This window comes from Rhinolophus sinicus, linkage group LG03, assembly GCF_036562045.2.
Source record: "Rhinolophus sinicus isolate RSC01 linkage group LG03, ASM3656204v1, whole genome shotgun sequence".
NCBI classification, from domain to species: Eukaryota; Metazoa; Chordata; class Mammalia; order Chiroptera; family Rhinolophidae; genus Rhinolophus; species Rhinolophus sinicus.
The window spans coordinates 146,676,335-146,691,226 of record NC_133753.1 but is presented as its reverse complement, the minus strand read 5'-3'; the positions used below and the strand labels follow the sequence as shown (position 1 = coordinate 146,691,226).

Sequence of the window (14,892 nt, the reverse complement as noted above, 5' to 3'; positions counted from 1 at the left end):
TAACACCAGCTAGGTGTCCTACAATACAATTCAGTTCTGTCAATTCTGACACTATCTACCTGAATAGATAGACTGCCCTCATTTAAGACACCAGTCACAAGTCCCAGGTTGTCACCTGCATTTTTAACCGACCAGCTGTAAACTGGGATTCCCATGATTCTCTCCTTGAGTTCAATAATTTGCTAGAATGGCTCATAGTACCAGGGAAACACTTATGTTTACCGTTTATTATCTAATAATGGATATGATAAATAGCCAGATGAAGAGATACATAGGGTGAGGTTCAGAAAGGTCCCAAGTGCAGAAGCTTCTCTCCCTGTGGAGTTGGGGTGAGTCACCCTCCATCATGTAGATGTGTTCACCAACCTGGGAACTCTCTGAACCCTGTGCTTTGGGGAGTTTTATGGAGGCTTCTTCACATGGGCAGAATTGATCATTTCTTCCACTTCTATTCCCTGTCCCCTTCCAGGAGGATGGGATATGGGATTGACATTTCCCAGCTTTAAATCAGGGCTTGGTCGCTCTGGTGACCAGCCCCCATCCTAAAGCTATTCTGGAGCCCACCAAGAGTCTCCTCTTTAGAACAAAAGATACTCCTATCACCCAGGAAATTCCAAGGAATTTAGGAGATCTATGTCGGAAACTAAGGTGAAAAACCAAGTAGTAGAACAAAAGATGCTCTTCATGCTCTTACCACTTAGGAAATCACAAAGGTTTTAGGAGCTCTGTGCCAGGAACGGGGCGGGGGGGGGGGGGGGGGAAGAGACCAACATATATATTTTCTATTATTTCACAAATACATAGAAAAAAAGTACATTGCGCATAGTAAGGGTATTATTATTTTGTGAAGCTTTGGTTTCAAGTACATTTTATATATATGAATGTATCCCTATATATAAACTCTGTATCTATGAGGGTGTATGTGTGTGCTAGGTTGTGATTGAAATGTATTTCTAACTTCAGAGAACAATCAAAGATTTTAAAACGAATGGACAAATAAGCTCACTTTTGCTTCTGGGACCCTCTGATTCCCTCATGTTTCTGGCCAGTACATTGCTGCCGGTTCTAAAAGGATATAGGAAGTATTTAACTATTATTGTGCCCATGGCGCTGGGCTACTTTAATATGTGGATAGGTTCCTGCAGCTACGCCTTTGTATTCTTATAGAGAGCATGTCTGTAAAAGTGCTTTCACATTTTTATTCTAGAATTTGGTAGTTTTTTTTGAGCAGTAGTGTAACGTAAAGCCCTTGCTTTTATTCAATTTTTGTGTTGCATATAGTGACACCTAGTGGTTAAACAGTCCTATCGCAAATATCCTGTATTCTAGAACACTAGAGCTGAAAGTGATTTTAGAGATCAAGTCCCATTTTGTACCGTGTTTCCCCGAAAATAAGACCTAACCGGACAATCAACTCTAATGAGTCTTTTGGAGCCAAAATTAATATAAGACCTTATATAATATAGGTTCTTATATAATATAACATAACATAACATAATATAATTCCAGATCTTATATTAATTTTGGCTCCAAAAGACGCATTAGAGCTGGTGGTCTGGCTAGGTCTTATTTTCAGGGAAACACGGTAAATTATTTCTTTTTTAAAAGTGGAAACTCACATGTATTCCTTCATTGAAATTGACTTTACATGGGGATAAATCAACTTGATAGCTGCTTGATGACTTCTTGGATTATTTTGAAGCTTTTCAAATACTCCAAGTCACTGTTAATGAGGCAGAAATGTAACAAAGCATGCCCTGGTAGTTGAATGGGAAATCATAGTTCAGTGTATCTACAGCCTTGCTGCATTGTTTTTTGCACAGGCATCCAGATCTTCAGGGTTTAGCATGGTGCCTGGTACTTGCTAATACTCAACAAATCTTTGCGGAGTGTTTGTGTTTGTGGGTGATCACTAAGCCCCAAGGGAAAGCTGCCATGGTCTCCTTTTTGCAGGTACCAGGAACAGGACCTACTTTCCTCTTTTGGGAACTTCATCCACTCCATCCTTTGAGAAGATTTCTTCCCCCTGACACCGGCAGCAGAGTGGGATGTGGTCTCCTTACGCCCCCTCTTTCGGTAGATTCAGAGAGAGAGAGATTACCAGGCCTTTCCTGCTTATTAATAGGGAACTTGCTAAATAAAATGCGGTTCTGTATAGCAATTAAGGAGAATGAATTCAATCTTCATGTATCAAAATAGGCAGTTCTCGTAAATAGATTGAGTTAGAAAACAAAAACAAAAACTAGATGCACACCATGCATGCAACTTAACACTATATCAAAAATATACCAATACCACACTTTCTGTAGTGCATGTGCAGTATATGTGTGTGTGTGTGTGTGTGTGTAAAAACATAAAAAATGGTCTAGAAGGATGTACACCAAACTCATGAGAGGTGGCCTAGGAAAGTGGAGAATGGGAACTTGGATTAGAAGTGATCGAATATGACTTTGGCTCTTTTTGTAATGTTCTGCCTATCTATTCATAGATTGTGAAACTAAAAATTCGTTTTGAAAAAAATTTTTAGTCCTCATAGATAATTTGGAAACCACAGAAATATTTGAAGGAAGGAGAAAATTTAAAAATTGCTTAAGTATGTATCACCCAGAGATAACTGCAGTTAAATTTTTGATATATTTCCTCATACTAGTTTAAACATGTCTAATTAGAATAATTCTGTATATGGTTTTATATCCTGATTTTTCCCAGTTCACCTTATATTTGGAACGTTTTCCAATGTCATTTAATTTTATTTGAAAAACATAACTAGTATTTCTTCTATATCAAAATGTACCAAATAACTCTACTATCATTGGGTTTTATGTTATTTCTAATTTTTCTGTGTTCATTTAACATCCATTCATTGAGCACTCCCTGGGTGTCGGGGGCCTGTGCTAAGGCTACAGTGGTCAGTAGGGCAGACAAAGCCCCTCCCTCAAAGAGTTTTCAGAAAGTAATGCAGTGAGAAATGTGTGCAGAAATAGTTGCTACCTTTTGTTTCTTTTTGGTTATGCTGTTATTAAGGGAATTAACAGGTCATAGGATGAGGAATGTCTTAAGACTTTTGATGTCGCTAAATTGTTCAGTAAGGCTGTACCAGTTTACATTCCCACAGCAGTCTGTTTTACCATTTCCTAAAATCTTTGAAAATGATTTTATTTTACTTTGCTTTTATTATTGAATCAAACATTTTCCTCTTCTGTCTTGCTAAACTATGCAGGGATTCGCAGCTTCGTCTTTTCCTGATACATTTTATATTTCTCATTGCTGCTGGATTAGGTTCCAGCTTCTTTCTTATCCACTTGATTACCCACATCTCCATTTTATCCCGATTGGAGCTGACCATCCTGTGCTGGTTCTGATATAACCAGAAAGCATGGAGTTAAACAATTAGCATGTGTATGTAATTTTTTTAAATTATGATGGAAAATTCCATACATACTCAAAAGTCAATAGTACATGAACCCTCACAATACTTACAAATCAGAATCAGCAATTACTACCAAGACTGATGCCATATTTGCTTCACTTTTTTTTTTTACTTTATATTTGTTCAAATATTTTAAAATCACAACCATTATGTCATTTATTTTTATAGGTGCATACTGAACATTTTTTATTTGATCTATTCTATCAAGTTTTACTCCAGTCTTAGATGTTAAAAAGTCTTTGGGGTTTTGTCCTTTGCTTTTACTCTGAGGGTGAGGCTTTCCACCCTCTTTCTGATTCTGCCTTGACCTGTGCCATCGGCGAACTTTCTCTAAAGTGGCCCACTGTTCCATACTTAGGTGAGCCAGTGCAATCGGTAGAATGTGAAATGTGCATTTTGCAGGTTCTGTAAACTGGATCATCCATCTGTAGATCCTCTCCACACTGGGGACATGGCATAAACAATGTCAAACCATAGACAACTTCTTGAGAGGGTTCTCAGCTGTGATTAAAATGAAAAATATGTGACTAAGTCTGCTCATGGTTGTGCAGATTTTAACAGTAGGTATTTTCTTGATAAGGAACCCTTTTGTAAGTCCTGAAAAAGGAGTATAGGACCCCATTTTCAGAAAAATGTGTATGTGTGTGTACACACACATATCTGATATACACACACACGTGCACACACAGTTCCTGACTTACAATGGTTTGACTTGTGATTTTTCTAGTTTACAGTGGTGCGAAAGTGATATGCATCCAGTGGAAATCATACTTCAGATCTGAATTTTGCTCTTTTCCCAGGCTAGCGATATTCGGTAAAATCCTCTCTCCTGATGCTGGGCAGCGGCAGTGAGCTGGTTTCCAGTCAGCCACGTGGTCATGAGGTTAAACAACTATACTCCACAGTGTACTGTCTTGCCAGCATTTTTTGGACATTGTGTTTTGTGTTTTCACATCCCATCGTATCTACAAAATGCCCGTCTGTGTCTCCTGCTTCTGGGAAGAAGAAAAGGGAGGCAATTACACTTGAGATGAAACTCAAGATAATTACCCAGTTCTAGGCTAATGTAAGTGCTCTAAGCATGTTTAAGGTAGGCTGAGCTAAGCTATATTTGGTAGGTTAAGTGTGTTAAATGCATTTTTGACTTATAATATTTTCAACTTACAATGGGTTCATAGGGCTGTAACCCAATCATAAATCGGGGAGCATCTGTGTGTGTGTTTATCTCAGAAAATTCTGCGTACAGTTTCAGGAGGATCATAGACCCTCCAAAATCTATGGGATAAATCCCATGTGGGATAGATCAAGAATCCTGGTCAATAAATCCCATTCACAATGGCTTTCTTCTATTATACACATTCACACACACACAGACACACACACCATGGGCAAGAGAAACAGGGGTATAGGGATAGGAAAAGAACTACCTAATTATAAACATAAGAGAATGTAAAACACAGAATGAACAACCTCAACCACTGCATACTGGAATTACAAGCCTAGGGAAATACTTGGAACCTCTTGCATTTTATAAGCTGGATAAATAAGTCCACAAAGCTGTTGGGGGGAAAAGATATGACAAAACTATTTCAAATCACTGTTTCTAAAGCAGGTGTTAATAGACAAAACATGTTTCAACAAGTAACATTTCTCTCAACTGTTCTCAGCATGATTTTAAATAAGTGAAAACTTATTTAAAATGTGGCTTACTTTGCCTACTTTGCCCACTATTGTTTACATTTAAACATTAGCTGGTTGCTAAAAGAGGTAAGGAAACATTGCAATGTATTCGTTAGCATCTAAACTTATTTGAAAATGTGGGTGTGCTCAATATGTCCTATGCTTTTAGCCCAGCCAAGTGACATGCCTGCTTGCTCTGTTTCTAATTAACCTCAGTGACAGAGGTTTTAGAAAGCTAGAATTAAACAAGAACTCTCACACTGTGAGTAGACTATCCCGTCAGTAATAACTCACTACCACAAATAGTCAAGCAGACCATTGGTGAGGACCTGCAGACTGAGCTGGTACTTCTCTGACTGGAAGACCTGAAGGGGTGCTCTGCAGCCAAGATTTCCTCCTTTCCCTCTCTCCTGACCAAGAAGCCTCATTGGTGTCACAGTTGCTGTTTGAAAGCTTCAGGTTATCAGGGAAGCAGTGTTAAAAGAAGGAATTTCAGTGGTCCACGCCCGTGCCTGGCTGAAGTTCTGAGGGCTGAGTGGCTCCCTTGTTTTTGAAGATACACTCCACATGTTAAAGGCTTCAGTGACAGTCTGAATGAGGTCAAGACTATGTGTGTGCAAATTTGGAAATATAGGTTATCTGTCACTCACGGGTCCCTTCAAATGTGTCACTTTAAAAGTGATTTTTCCCATGAGACAATTTATGCTGAAAAACAATCGATAAATGTTTTAATGCTTTGCTCTAGAACTCTTGTGGTGACATTACTGTGACAATAAGATTTCATATCCACTTCCCTTTCTCTTCCTCCATACTAACAAACAGCACTTTACCCAATAGTATGGACAGGAATTGTGCTAGAAATTAAGAATGCTCAGTACAAACTCGAGACATCACCTAACTACAATGTCATAAAAAATGTGAGTTAATACTTAAATGATCCATTTAAATAGATTTTATAGGTTCAAATAAAGAGTATTCAAGTAGCTGTTAGTGAAAAGTTTATTGTAACATGGTAATTTATGATATTGGCCTCTTTTCTTGACTGCACAAAAGCTAGTAAGAAAACATTAGGTACTTTTTGACAACCTTTAAGTGACTCCAGACAAATCCTGCCACCACACATTTTCCTAGAACTAAACACAGCAAATTCATATATGCAGATATATACATTCAAATGTGCATAGCTGTCAAGTTAGAACTGTGTTTCTCAAGTTCTTACCAAAAAATAAAAGGAAAAGACATATAATAGAGGCATTGCGTCTTTTTCCCTAATAGTTTCACATTTCTTTAAAGAACACCACTAACTGGAGTGTTTTGACATTTCCATATAAACCCACAGAAAATTTATTAATCATGTTTTACTACCCCTTCCCCTTCAAAAGGCACAAAACAAAAACTCTTACTAAATACCCAGCATAAATCTATGCCTTAACTGGCTAAATAGCTACTTGTGCGACGGTGTATTGTTGGCAGTAGGATGGGTCTCCTATAGGAACAATTTCATTTAGAGGACAGACTATTGTTCTGATTTCAGCTGTGCCAATTAATTGGGCGAAGTATTTCAAAAATAATTAGGAACTACCTCTTTTGGACTTCTGATTTATAGGGTGATGTGGCTGGGTAAGATTAGTAGCTTGCTCATTCTTCCCCTTCTCCCCTCCTCCTCTCGTAAGTGGAGAAAGCAAGGGGATTATTACATAAAGATTGCCTGAGTTTGTCAAAAAGACATTTCTTTTGAAATACCTAAAGATTGTTTCCCAGAAGATACAGAGTGTTTGTACTCTAGCAAATGCCTTAGGGAATTCTGATATTCCCAGGATCTCGGAATATCACTGGACTGAGTGATCTCCAGATTCTTTCTGCTGTAACAATTTCTGATTTGTTTGGGCTTTGCTAGGCAAATATAAGAGGTAACACAAATTAAATAGCTACTCATTCACAATTTTAAAAAACTTTAATTTATAAATAAGACTCAAAAGAATTTTCAAAAATAATGCAGTTTGTGTATAACCTTCACCCATCTTTCCCTAATAGCATCTTTGATAACGTGTGTATTTTCAAAACCAGGAATTTGACCTTGGTACAATGCCATTAACTACAGACCTTATTTGTATTTCACCAGTTTTTATATGCACTTTTTTTTTTGTACATAGGACTATGAAATTCCATCACAAGTATTGATTTGTGTAAACACCACCACAACCTGGACTCAAAACTCTTCTGTCACTGCAAAGCAACTCCTCCTGCTATAGTTCAACTTTGCCATTCCTTAATTCCTGGAAACCACTGATCTCTTCTCCATCGCTACAATTTTGTCATTTTTAGTTTTATATAAATAATACAGGACGTATGCAACCTTTTGAACTGGCTTTTTGCACTTAGCATAATACCTGAGATCCACAGTTGTTGCATGTAACAAGTTTCCTTTCTGACTATTTCATTTATGGATATACCTACCAGTTAATCTATTTGCCCATTGAAAGACACTTAGGTTGTTTCCAGTTCTTGGCTATCTCTAGATAAAGTTGCCATGAATATACATGTACAGGATTTTGTGTGGGGAGACATTTCATTTCTGTATGACAGCTACCCAGGAGTGCAATTGCTGGATCATACGTTTAGCTTCCTAAGAAACTGCCAAACTTCTCCAGTGACTAGACTGTTCATATTCCCAACAAGGTATGAAATTCAGTTGCTCCAGGACCACCAGTACTTGGTATTGTATTTCTAACTTTAGCCATTCTGATAGGTGCAATGTTATTGCCTTACAATTTGCATTTTCCCAATGGATTATGATATTGATCTTTTCATGTGCTTGTCATCTCCTTGGTGAACTATTTGCCCATTTTGTAATTCGATTCAGACTGGGGAGTTTTTATGTATCTTAAGACACAAAAGTCCTTTGTTAGATATGTGATTTGCAAATACTTTCTCCCAGTCTGGTTTCTTTTCATCCTTACTCAGATCAGAGCAAGTTTTTGATTCTGGGCTTTGTTAGGCAAATATGAGGTAACCAAGTATCTACTTATTCACAATTTAAAAAAAAAACTTTTGAATTTTTAATTCAAGACACAAGAAATTGAAAAAATGTGTATGATGAAGTCCAAGTTACCCTTTGTGTGTGTGTGATGTGCTATTGGTAGTGTCTAAAACCACTTCACCTAACCCTAAATCATGAAGATGTTTTCTCCAAGTTCTGTATTTATATTTTATTCAGATGTTAATTTTTATAAGCTCTGAGATTCAGGGTGAGGTCCATTTTTGTTTTTTGCAAATGGAGGTCCATAGTATTTATTGAAGACTACCTTCCTCCATTGAATTACCTGTTTAAAATCATCCATACATAGACAGATCTACTTAGGGAATATACCTTACTGATCTGTTCCTCTAATACCACACCCTCAATTACAGTAGCTACAAATTGTCTTAAAACCAGGTCGTGATTCCAAAATTCATTTTCAGTATTGCCTTCCCATATAATTAACTATTTCTACAAAAGCTGCTAGGATTTTGCTTACATTTTGTACCCAAGAATGACAGGGTCACTTGGTTAGGGGGGCAGGGTACAATACACAGGAGGCAGAAGAAACCAGGATGTTTCACTTTGGGTGTGAGACACACTATTTTGTGGGCCCAAAAGTAAACCTCAAGGTCAAAATATCGGTTACTGACAGGCTCAGGACAAAGAGCACTTGCACCAATCTTTCTATACCTCATTCCCCTCACTGTTAAACTCTTCCTCTGCTTTAATTTGCCAGGCATTCACTTCCATTAACTTCTACCTACTAAATCATCCCATGCCTAAATTTTGCTGTCATGAACACAGAATTACAACATGGATCCTGACCTTTAGATACTCAAAAACCAGAGCATGGAGCAATTAGAGGGTAGTATTTATTATATTGTGTCCCTGGGGAAATGAATCTAAGAATGTGCATTGTCAAGGGTACCCAAGGTGATCCTGCTAGAAATTCAGTTTTAAGCCCTCCATACCAGAATGCTGTATTTATTTATTCCAGATTTACTGTTTGTTTATTCCAGAGAGGGGGTCAAGTTTATTATGAATCCCATTTACTCTAGAGAATCCTGAATTAAATGTTTTTCCAATATCCTAAATTGGTAAAGCATACATCTCAATGGTAAAAGAAATAAGAACAACATTATTTTTGGCATGTGAAAATTTATTACTACTGTGTTTTCACCATCAAAACTTATGATCTTGGTCTTTCCTTCTTGCCTTTGTACAAGGCCAAAAGAGAGACATTGGCTACTTTGACAACCTTAAAGCGGACTCCAGGAATGTCACCAACAGCATGACCTTTGCGACCAAATCCAGCAACCAGAACTTCATCATTTTCCTGGAATAAAACCAATAGTTTACTACTGGTGTCAGTGGCAATCACTAAAAATACCATTAAATAAAACACTGGGGAAACCACCCTGGGAGAAGACAGAACCAGTCTACAACAGTCTGAAGCACTTACCTCAATAAAATTCAAACAACCATCATTGGGTACAAAGGCTGTGATTTTTTTGCCATTCTTGATTAGCTGGACCCTGACACACTTCCTGATGGCAGAATTTGGCTGTTTGGCTTCAACCCCTCTGAAACATAAACAGCACAAGAGTAAGCTCACTTCCTGAAAAGGGATACATTTCAGTTCATCAAGCATAAAACGCACTCAAAATTGTACTGTTAACTGCTGTTTCAACCAACCCTAAATTGCTATACTTCTGCGATTTCAACCAAGTTTTTCTTTTCCTCGTTTCATTAGCACAATGGCAGAAACTTCTGGCCCCTTTATAGTTGTATGAGACAAGAATCCAAACTAGGAAGTCTGGATTTAAACCCTGCCCTCCCTAAATGTGATTGGACTGTATGAAATTACTGTTTGTAAAGTCAGAAACATCTGAGTACTGGCAAATTCATGTGGCTCAATCTTAGCTGTATCCCTCAGGCAAGAAACTTCTCTTCACCTTAGTTTCTCAAGTAGGAGATGATTGCAAAAATTAAACAGTAAGTGCCAATTGCTTAGAATAGTTCGCACACGTTAAACTTTGTCCCCTCATTATTACTTTCTCTCTTCCAATCACACCCCAACTCTTTCAAGCAGATTTTAAGAGATTAAAAACCTTAGTTACCTAACCGTAAACGCTCACGTTACCGTAAACTTTCAAATATGGGTACGCAGACATAAAATTTACACCACTTATTGAAATACATGTGTCGTGAGTTACCCTAGTAAAATACACCATGACGGAAAGGTCATTTATTTTCACTTACACTTTTTCCAGTACGATTCCCTTTGCGTGGGAAGCGCCTCCAAAAGGGTTGGCCTTCAGGGCCGTGCCCAGGTGGGCTTTCTTGTACTGTTTATCGTGCCACTTCTGATCTCGTCGGTGACTTCGGAGCTTCCTGGCAGTACGAAGACCGCGACACTTGCCTAAAAATCAAAATCACCTTAGTTCCGCCGCAAAAACGCCCGTCGTGCTTTACATCTTCTAAGACACTAACCTCACCTGGACTACAAGCCGGTGCATAGTCTAAATCTCCAAGTTTTCCTTGAACCAACTAAGAAGTAGACACAAGCGCTCCAATGGGTGCGCTTTCCCAAAGGAATGAAACCCCACGCCAACGCTCAGGGGCAGGGTTGGCCTCCCAGCGTCCCCGTTAACTCGAGCTCCGCGGCCTCTTCGTCGCCTGGGCCCCTTCGGCGTCTGGCCATGTGCCTGCGGGAGCGGCGATTCCTGGGCCCTTCCCCATCGGCCTTCCCCGTGGCGTCCTCCTCACCGCTCTGTTCCTATTCGTCCGCCCGCCCCAGAGACCCCAAATTCCACTTGCGATCCCCCAAACCCTGCCCGAGACTACTCACCCATCCTGTCGGAAGCACGGGCCCGAGCAAAAGAGAGAAACAGCCCAGGAAGGAGCCACAAACCACCGCGAACAAGCCCCGCCCAGCCAAGGACCCCAGCGGCTGTCTGTGCAGCGCCTAGTCCGAAGCTTGGCCCTCTTCTTCGAAAAAGACAAGTTTGTACCACTTTCCAGAATCTGCGTCTTATTTAATATGTGTGAAACTCAGCGATATCTAATTTTCATTGTTGTTTAATTCTTTTTATGTGAAAGTCGGAGGCGGAAGGAACGTGGACTACCAATCCCAGAACTCTCTGCACGAGACCCACTCATGGCGCAGGCGCTCTCGACAAACCCACAGGGGCGGGGCTTAGTGGCGTTAGGTAGGAGGAAGGCGTCTGTGCCTCATGCTTATAGGTTGGAAAATTAGACTTCCTAGTCGTAACTCGTACTCAGAAGCAACATGGTAAATGGAAAAAAATTAGTGAAGCAATGTGATGTAATAATTAAAAACCAGGCTTCAAACCCCAAAGCTGCCAGGTACTGGTTGTGCGACCTTGGGTGATTCTTTAATTAGCTCTTTAAACCTTAGTTTCCTTTGTCGAATGAAATAGAGATTTCTGGAGTGTTGGTTCATCCCACAACTGTTTTTTAAATGTCTTCTCTGTGCCAGGCACTGTTCTAGGCACTGGGAATATAACAACTAACAAGAGAGTGCAGGATTTTGCTCTTAAAGAGCATATGTTTTAGGTGCGAGAAGGCAGAAAAATACATATATTTATTTAAAAATAAAGCTAGTTTTACACACTGATAAGTGCAAATACAACTGAATTGGTTGGATGATAGGAACTTGCTGATGGGGGTGGCTACTCTGGATAGAGTGGTTTAAGAAGGCATCTCTGTGGACATTACATTTGAGCTGAGATCCTAAAGAAGAGGGAGTCATTCGCATAAGCATATGGGACAGAGCCTTCCAAGAGGAGGGATTCTCAATAAGCAGAATAAGCTGGTGCATTACAAGAACTGAAGGATCAGGGGAGAGGAGTACAGTGAATGAGAAGTAGTGTGGTTCTAGATGAGGTTTGCAAGGTGCACAGGGTCATGTGAAGCTGTAGACCATGGTGAAGACTTACTCCTCATGCGATTGCATGCCTGGAAGGTTTTGAGCAGGGGAGTATCGAGATAGGGTTTATATTTTTTATAGGATCACTGTGGCTGTTGTGAGGAGAAAACATTGTAAGAGATGAATCTGTGAGGCCAGTTGGGAGAGTGTTGCCGTAGTCCAGTTGAAAGATTATGACGGCTTGAACTCTCAGTGGAGGTAGTAAAAAATGGTTGGATTAGATATACCGTGTTTCCCCGAAAACAAGACCTAGTCAGACCATCAGCTCTAATGCATCTTTTGGAGCAAAAATTAATATAAGATCGGGTCTCATACTATATCATATAAGATCCAGTCTTACATTAAAATAAGACCAGGTCAATATAATATATAATACAATATAATATAATACTGGGTCTTATATTAATTTTTGCTCCAAAAGATGCATTAGAGCTGATGGTCCGGTTAGGTCTTATTTTCGGGGAAACACAGTACTGTTTGATGGTAGAGCCAGCAGGATTTGCTAAGGACTGTAGGATGTGAGAGAGGAGTTAATTATGGTTCTCAACCTGCACCATTGGGTGACTTGTGTTATTTACTGAGTGGGAAATACTGGGAGAGGAGCAGATTTCGAAGGGGACATTACAAGTTCTGTTATAGATGCATTAAGTTTGAGGTGCCTGTTACCCAATCAGGTATGGATGTGAAATGGGCAGTTGTAGATAGAGACTTCAGGGGAGTCATCGGTGAATAGGTAGCATTGAAAGCCATGGCTCTGAGTGAGACCACTTAGGGGATGACTGTGGTTAGAGCAGAGAAAGGTCAGAGGCCTGAGCCCTGGGCGCACCAAAACTTAGTGATACAAAACAGAAGCAGGTGAAGGAAAACAGTCGGGCAAAACAGATTGAAAAGGAGTTACCAATACTGTGCTTTAACCACAGCCAAGTGAAGAAAGTGGAAGTGAGTATGTTTGAAAGGCGGGTAAGATGAAAACTGAGAGTTTTCTTTTGGATTTGGCAACGTGGAGGTTATTGGTGACTTTGTCAAGTGGGGATCCCATGGAGTGGTGAAAATATAAGCCTGATCGGAGTCAATAGAGTATGAGAGGGAAGGAAGTGTAGACAGCAACTATAGACAATTTTTGCAAAGAATTTTTCTATAGTAGGCAAAGGAAAGGGGCTATATCCGGAGGAGTCTGTGAAGTCAGGATGGGTTTGTTTAAGACGGCAGATTTCTTGACATTTTTGTAGCTGATGGCATTGTTTCTAGTAGAGAAGGAAAAAATGGATAATTCATTAGAGAAAGGATAATTGTATGAGCAAGCCCCTGAGTAGACTAGAGGGTTGCCCAAGTGGAGGAATTGATCTCAGGAATAGTAACAATTTATAGTTATAGAGAAGGCAGAGTACAGGGGTACAACTGCAAGTAAAGTGAAAGATATGTTGATGGGAAATGTGGAACTTCTCTTTTTACTTCTATTTTCACAATAAAATAAGAATGAAGGTCATCAGTGAAGAGAATGAGTAGGGAGAAGAGGTTTGTGGACAAAGGGTAGGATGGGAAAGCACTATCCAGGATAACAATACTAGCGTTAAATATAATAGTATGTACTTACTTTGTGTCAACATATTATTTTAGGTGCCTTACATTTACTAATTTATTTAATTCTCATAACACTAAAGGGTAAATAACTTTAGTGCCCTTGTTTTGCTGAAGAATAATGTCTTAGTCCATTTGGTCTGCTATAACAAATGACCATAGTCTGTGTGGCTTATAAACTACAAAAATTCATTTCTTACAGTTCTGGAGAGTTCTGGAGACTGGGAAGTCCAAGATCATGGTGCTGCTGGAATATTCAGTGTGTGGTGAGAGCCCACTTCCTGGTTCACAGATGACTCTCTTTTTGCTGCCATAACCTCAAATGGCAGAAGGGCCAAGGGAGCTCTCTGATGTCTCTTAATTTATTTATTTATTGTTTGTTTTTTTCAAATTTTATTGCTATATAATTGACATATTGGAGTTTCTTTTTTAAAAACTTTTATTTACTTTAAGTGGGTTTTTCCAGGACCCATCAGCTCCAAGTCAAGTAGTTGTTTCAATATAGATGTGGAGAGTGCATCTCACAGTGGCTCATGTGGGCATTGAACCAACAACCTGTTGTTAGGAGCACCGGCGCTCTAACCAACTGAGCTAACAGGCTGCCCCTGGGGTTTCTTTATAAGGGCACTAATCCCATTCATGTGGGCTCATGACCTAATCACATTTCAAAGGCCCCACCTACTAATACCATCATATTAGGAATTAGGTTTCAACATAAATTTTGCCTCCTAATCTAGAAGTGGGTGAAGAAAGATTGAAGATTGACTAAAGAATGTAGGATTGTTGAACAGGTTGAAACTACTATATTTCCCCAAAAATAAGACCTAACCAGAAAATAAGCCCTAGCACGATTTTTCAGAATGACATCCCCTGAACATAAGCACTAATGGGTCTTTTGGAGCGAAAATTAGTATAAGACCTGGTCTTATTTTCGGGGAAACACAGTAGTTAGGAAGTAACATCAGTCAGTATGGTTTTGTGTGTTCTTCAGATTCATTTAGTGTAGTGACTAAGTAGGTAGAGTTGGGGTTTAACAGGGCTTGGGGTGGGATATAGTCAGGTGAATATAATTGAAGAAGGGCATGGGAGTTGAGAGTGATTGAAAGGAAAGGGTTACAATTAACCATGAGATTGAAGCTGGAGGAATAAAGAGCCAGAAACAGCCAGAACACCCTGAAGGCCTGGCCCTACCAGGCATGAAAAATTTCTGTGAAGGTAAGTAAGATAATG

The 14,892-nt window shown here is 39.4% G+C and overlaps 2 protein-coding genes and 1 long non-coding RNA gene across 4 annotated transcripts in view; 2 read left to right on the top strand and 1 right to left on the bottom strand.

Annotated features, from left to right (window-relative positions):
* Window positions 1-767: 767 nt before the first annotated feature.
* Window positions 768-7,655, top strand: LOC109455074 (uncharacterized). Its single transcript, XR_002138560.2, has 2 exons — window positions 768-4,496; window positions 7,264-7,655. It is a non-coding gene; the product is annotated as an uncharacterized LOC109455074 (long non-coding RNA).
* Window positions 7,656-9,270: 1,615 nt separating this feature from the next.
* Window positions 9,271-11,140, bottom strand: RPS23 (ribosomal protein S23). Its single transcript, XM_019746386.2, has 4 exons — window positions 10,984-11,140; window positions 10,395-10,554; window positions 9,595-9,715; window positions 9,271-9,468 (listed from the first exon to the last, which is right to left on the bottom strand). The coding sequence occupies exons 1-4, from the start codon at window positions 10,985-10,987 to the stop codon at window positions 9,322-9,324; spliced, it is 432 nt and encodes a 143-aa protein (XP_019601945.1). The 5' UTR covers window positions 10,988-11,140; the 3' UTR covers window positions 9,271-9,321.
* A 227-nt stretch (window positions 11,141-11,367) lies between these two features.
* Window positions 11,368-14,892, top strand: part of LOC109455057 (V-type proton ATPase subunit S1-like protein) — a 43,375-nt gene continuing 39,850 nt past the window's right edge. For both annotated transcript variants that reach the window (XM_019746364.2, XM_074328765.1), the window contains exons 1-2: window positions 11,368-11,501; window positions 13,865-13,928. The gene's annotated coding sequence lies outside the window, so the exon portion shown is untranslated. The remainder of the gene's footprint in view (window positions 11,502-13,864; window positions 13,929-14,892) is intronic.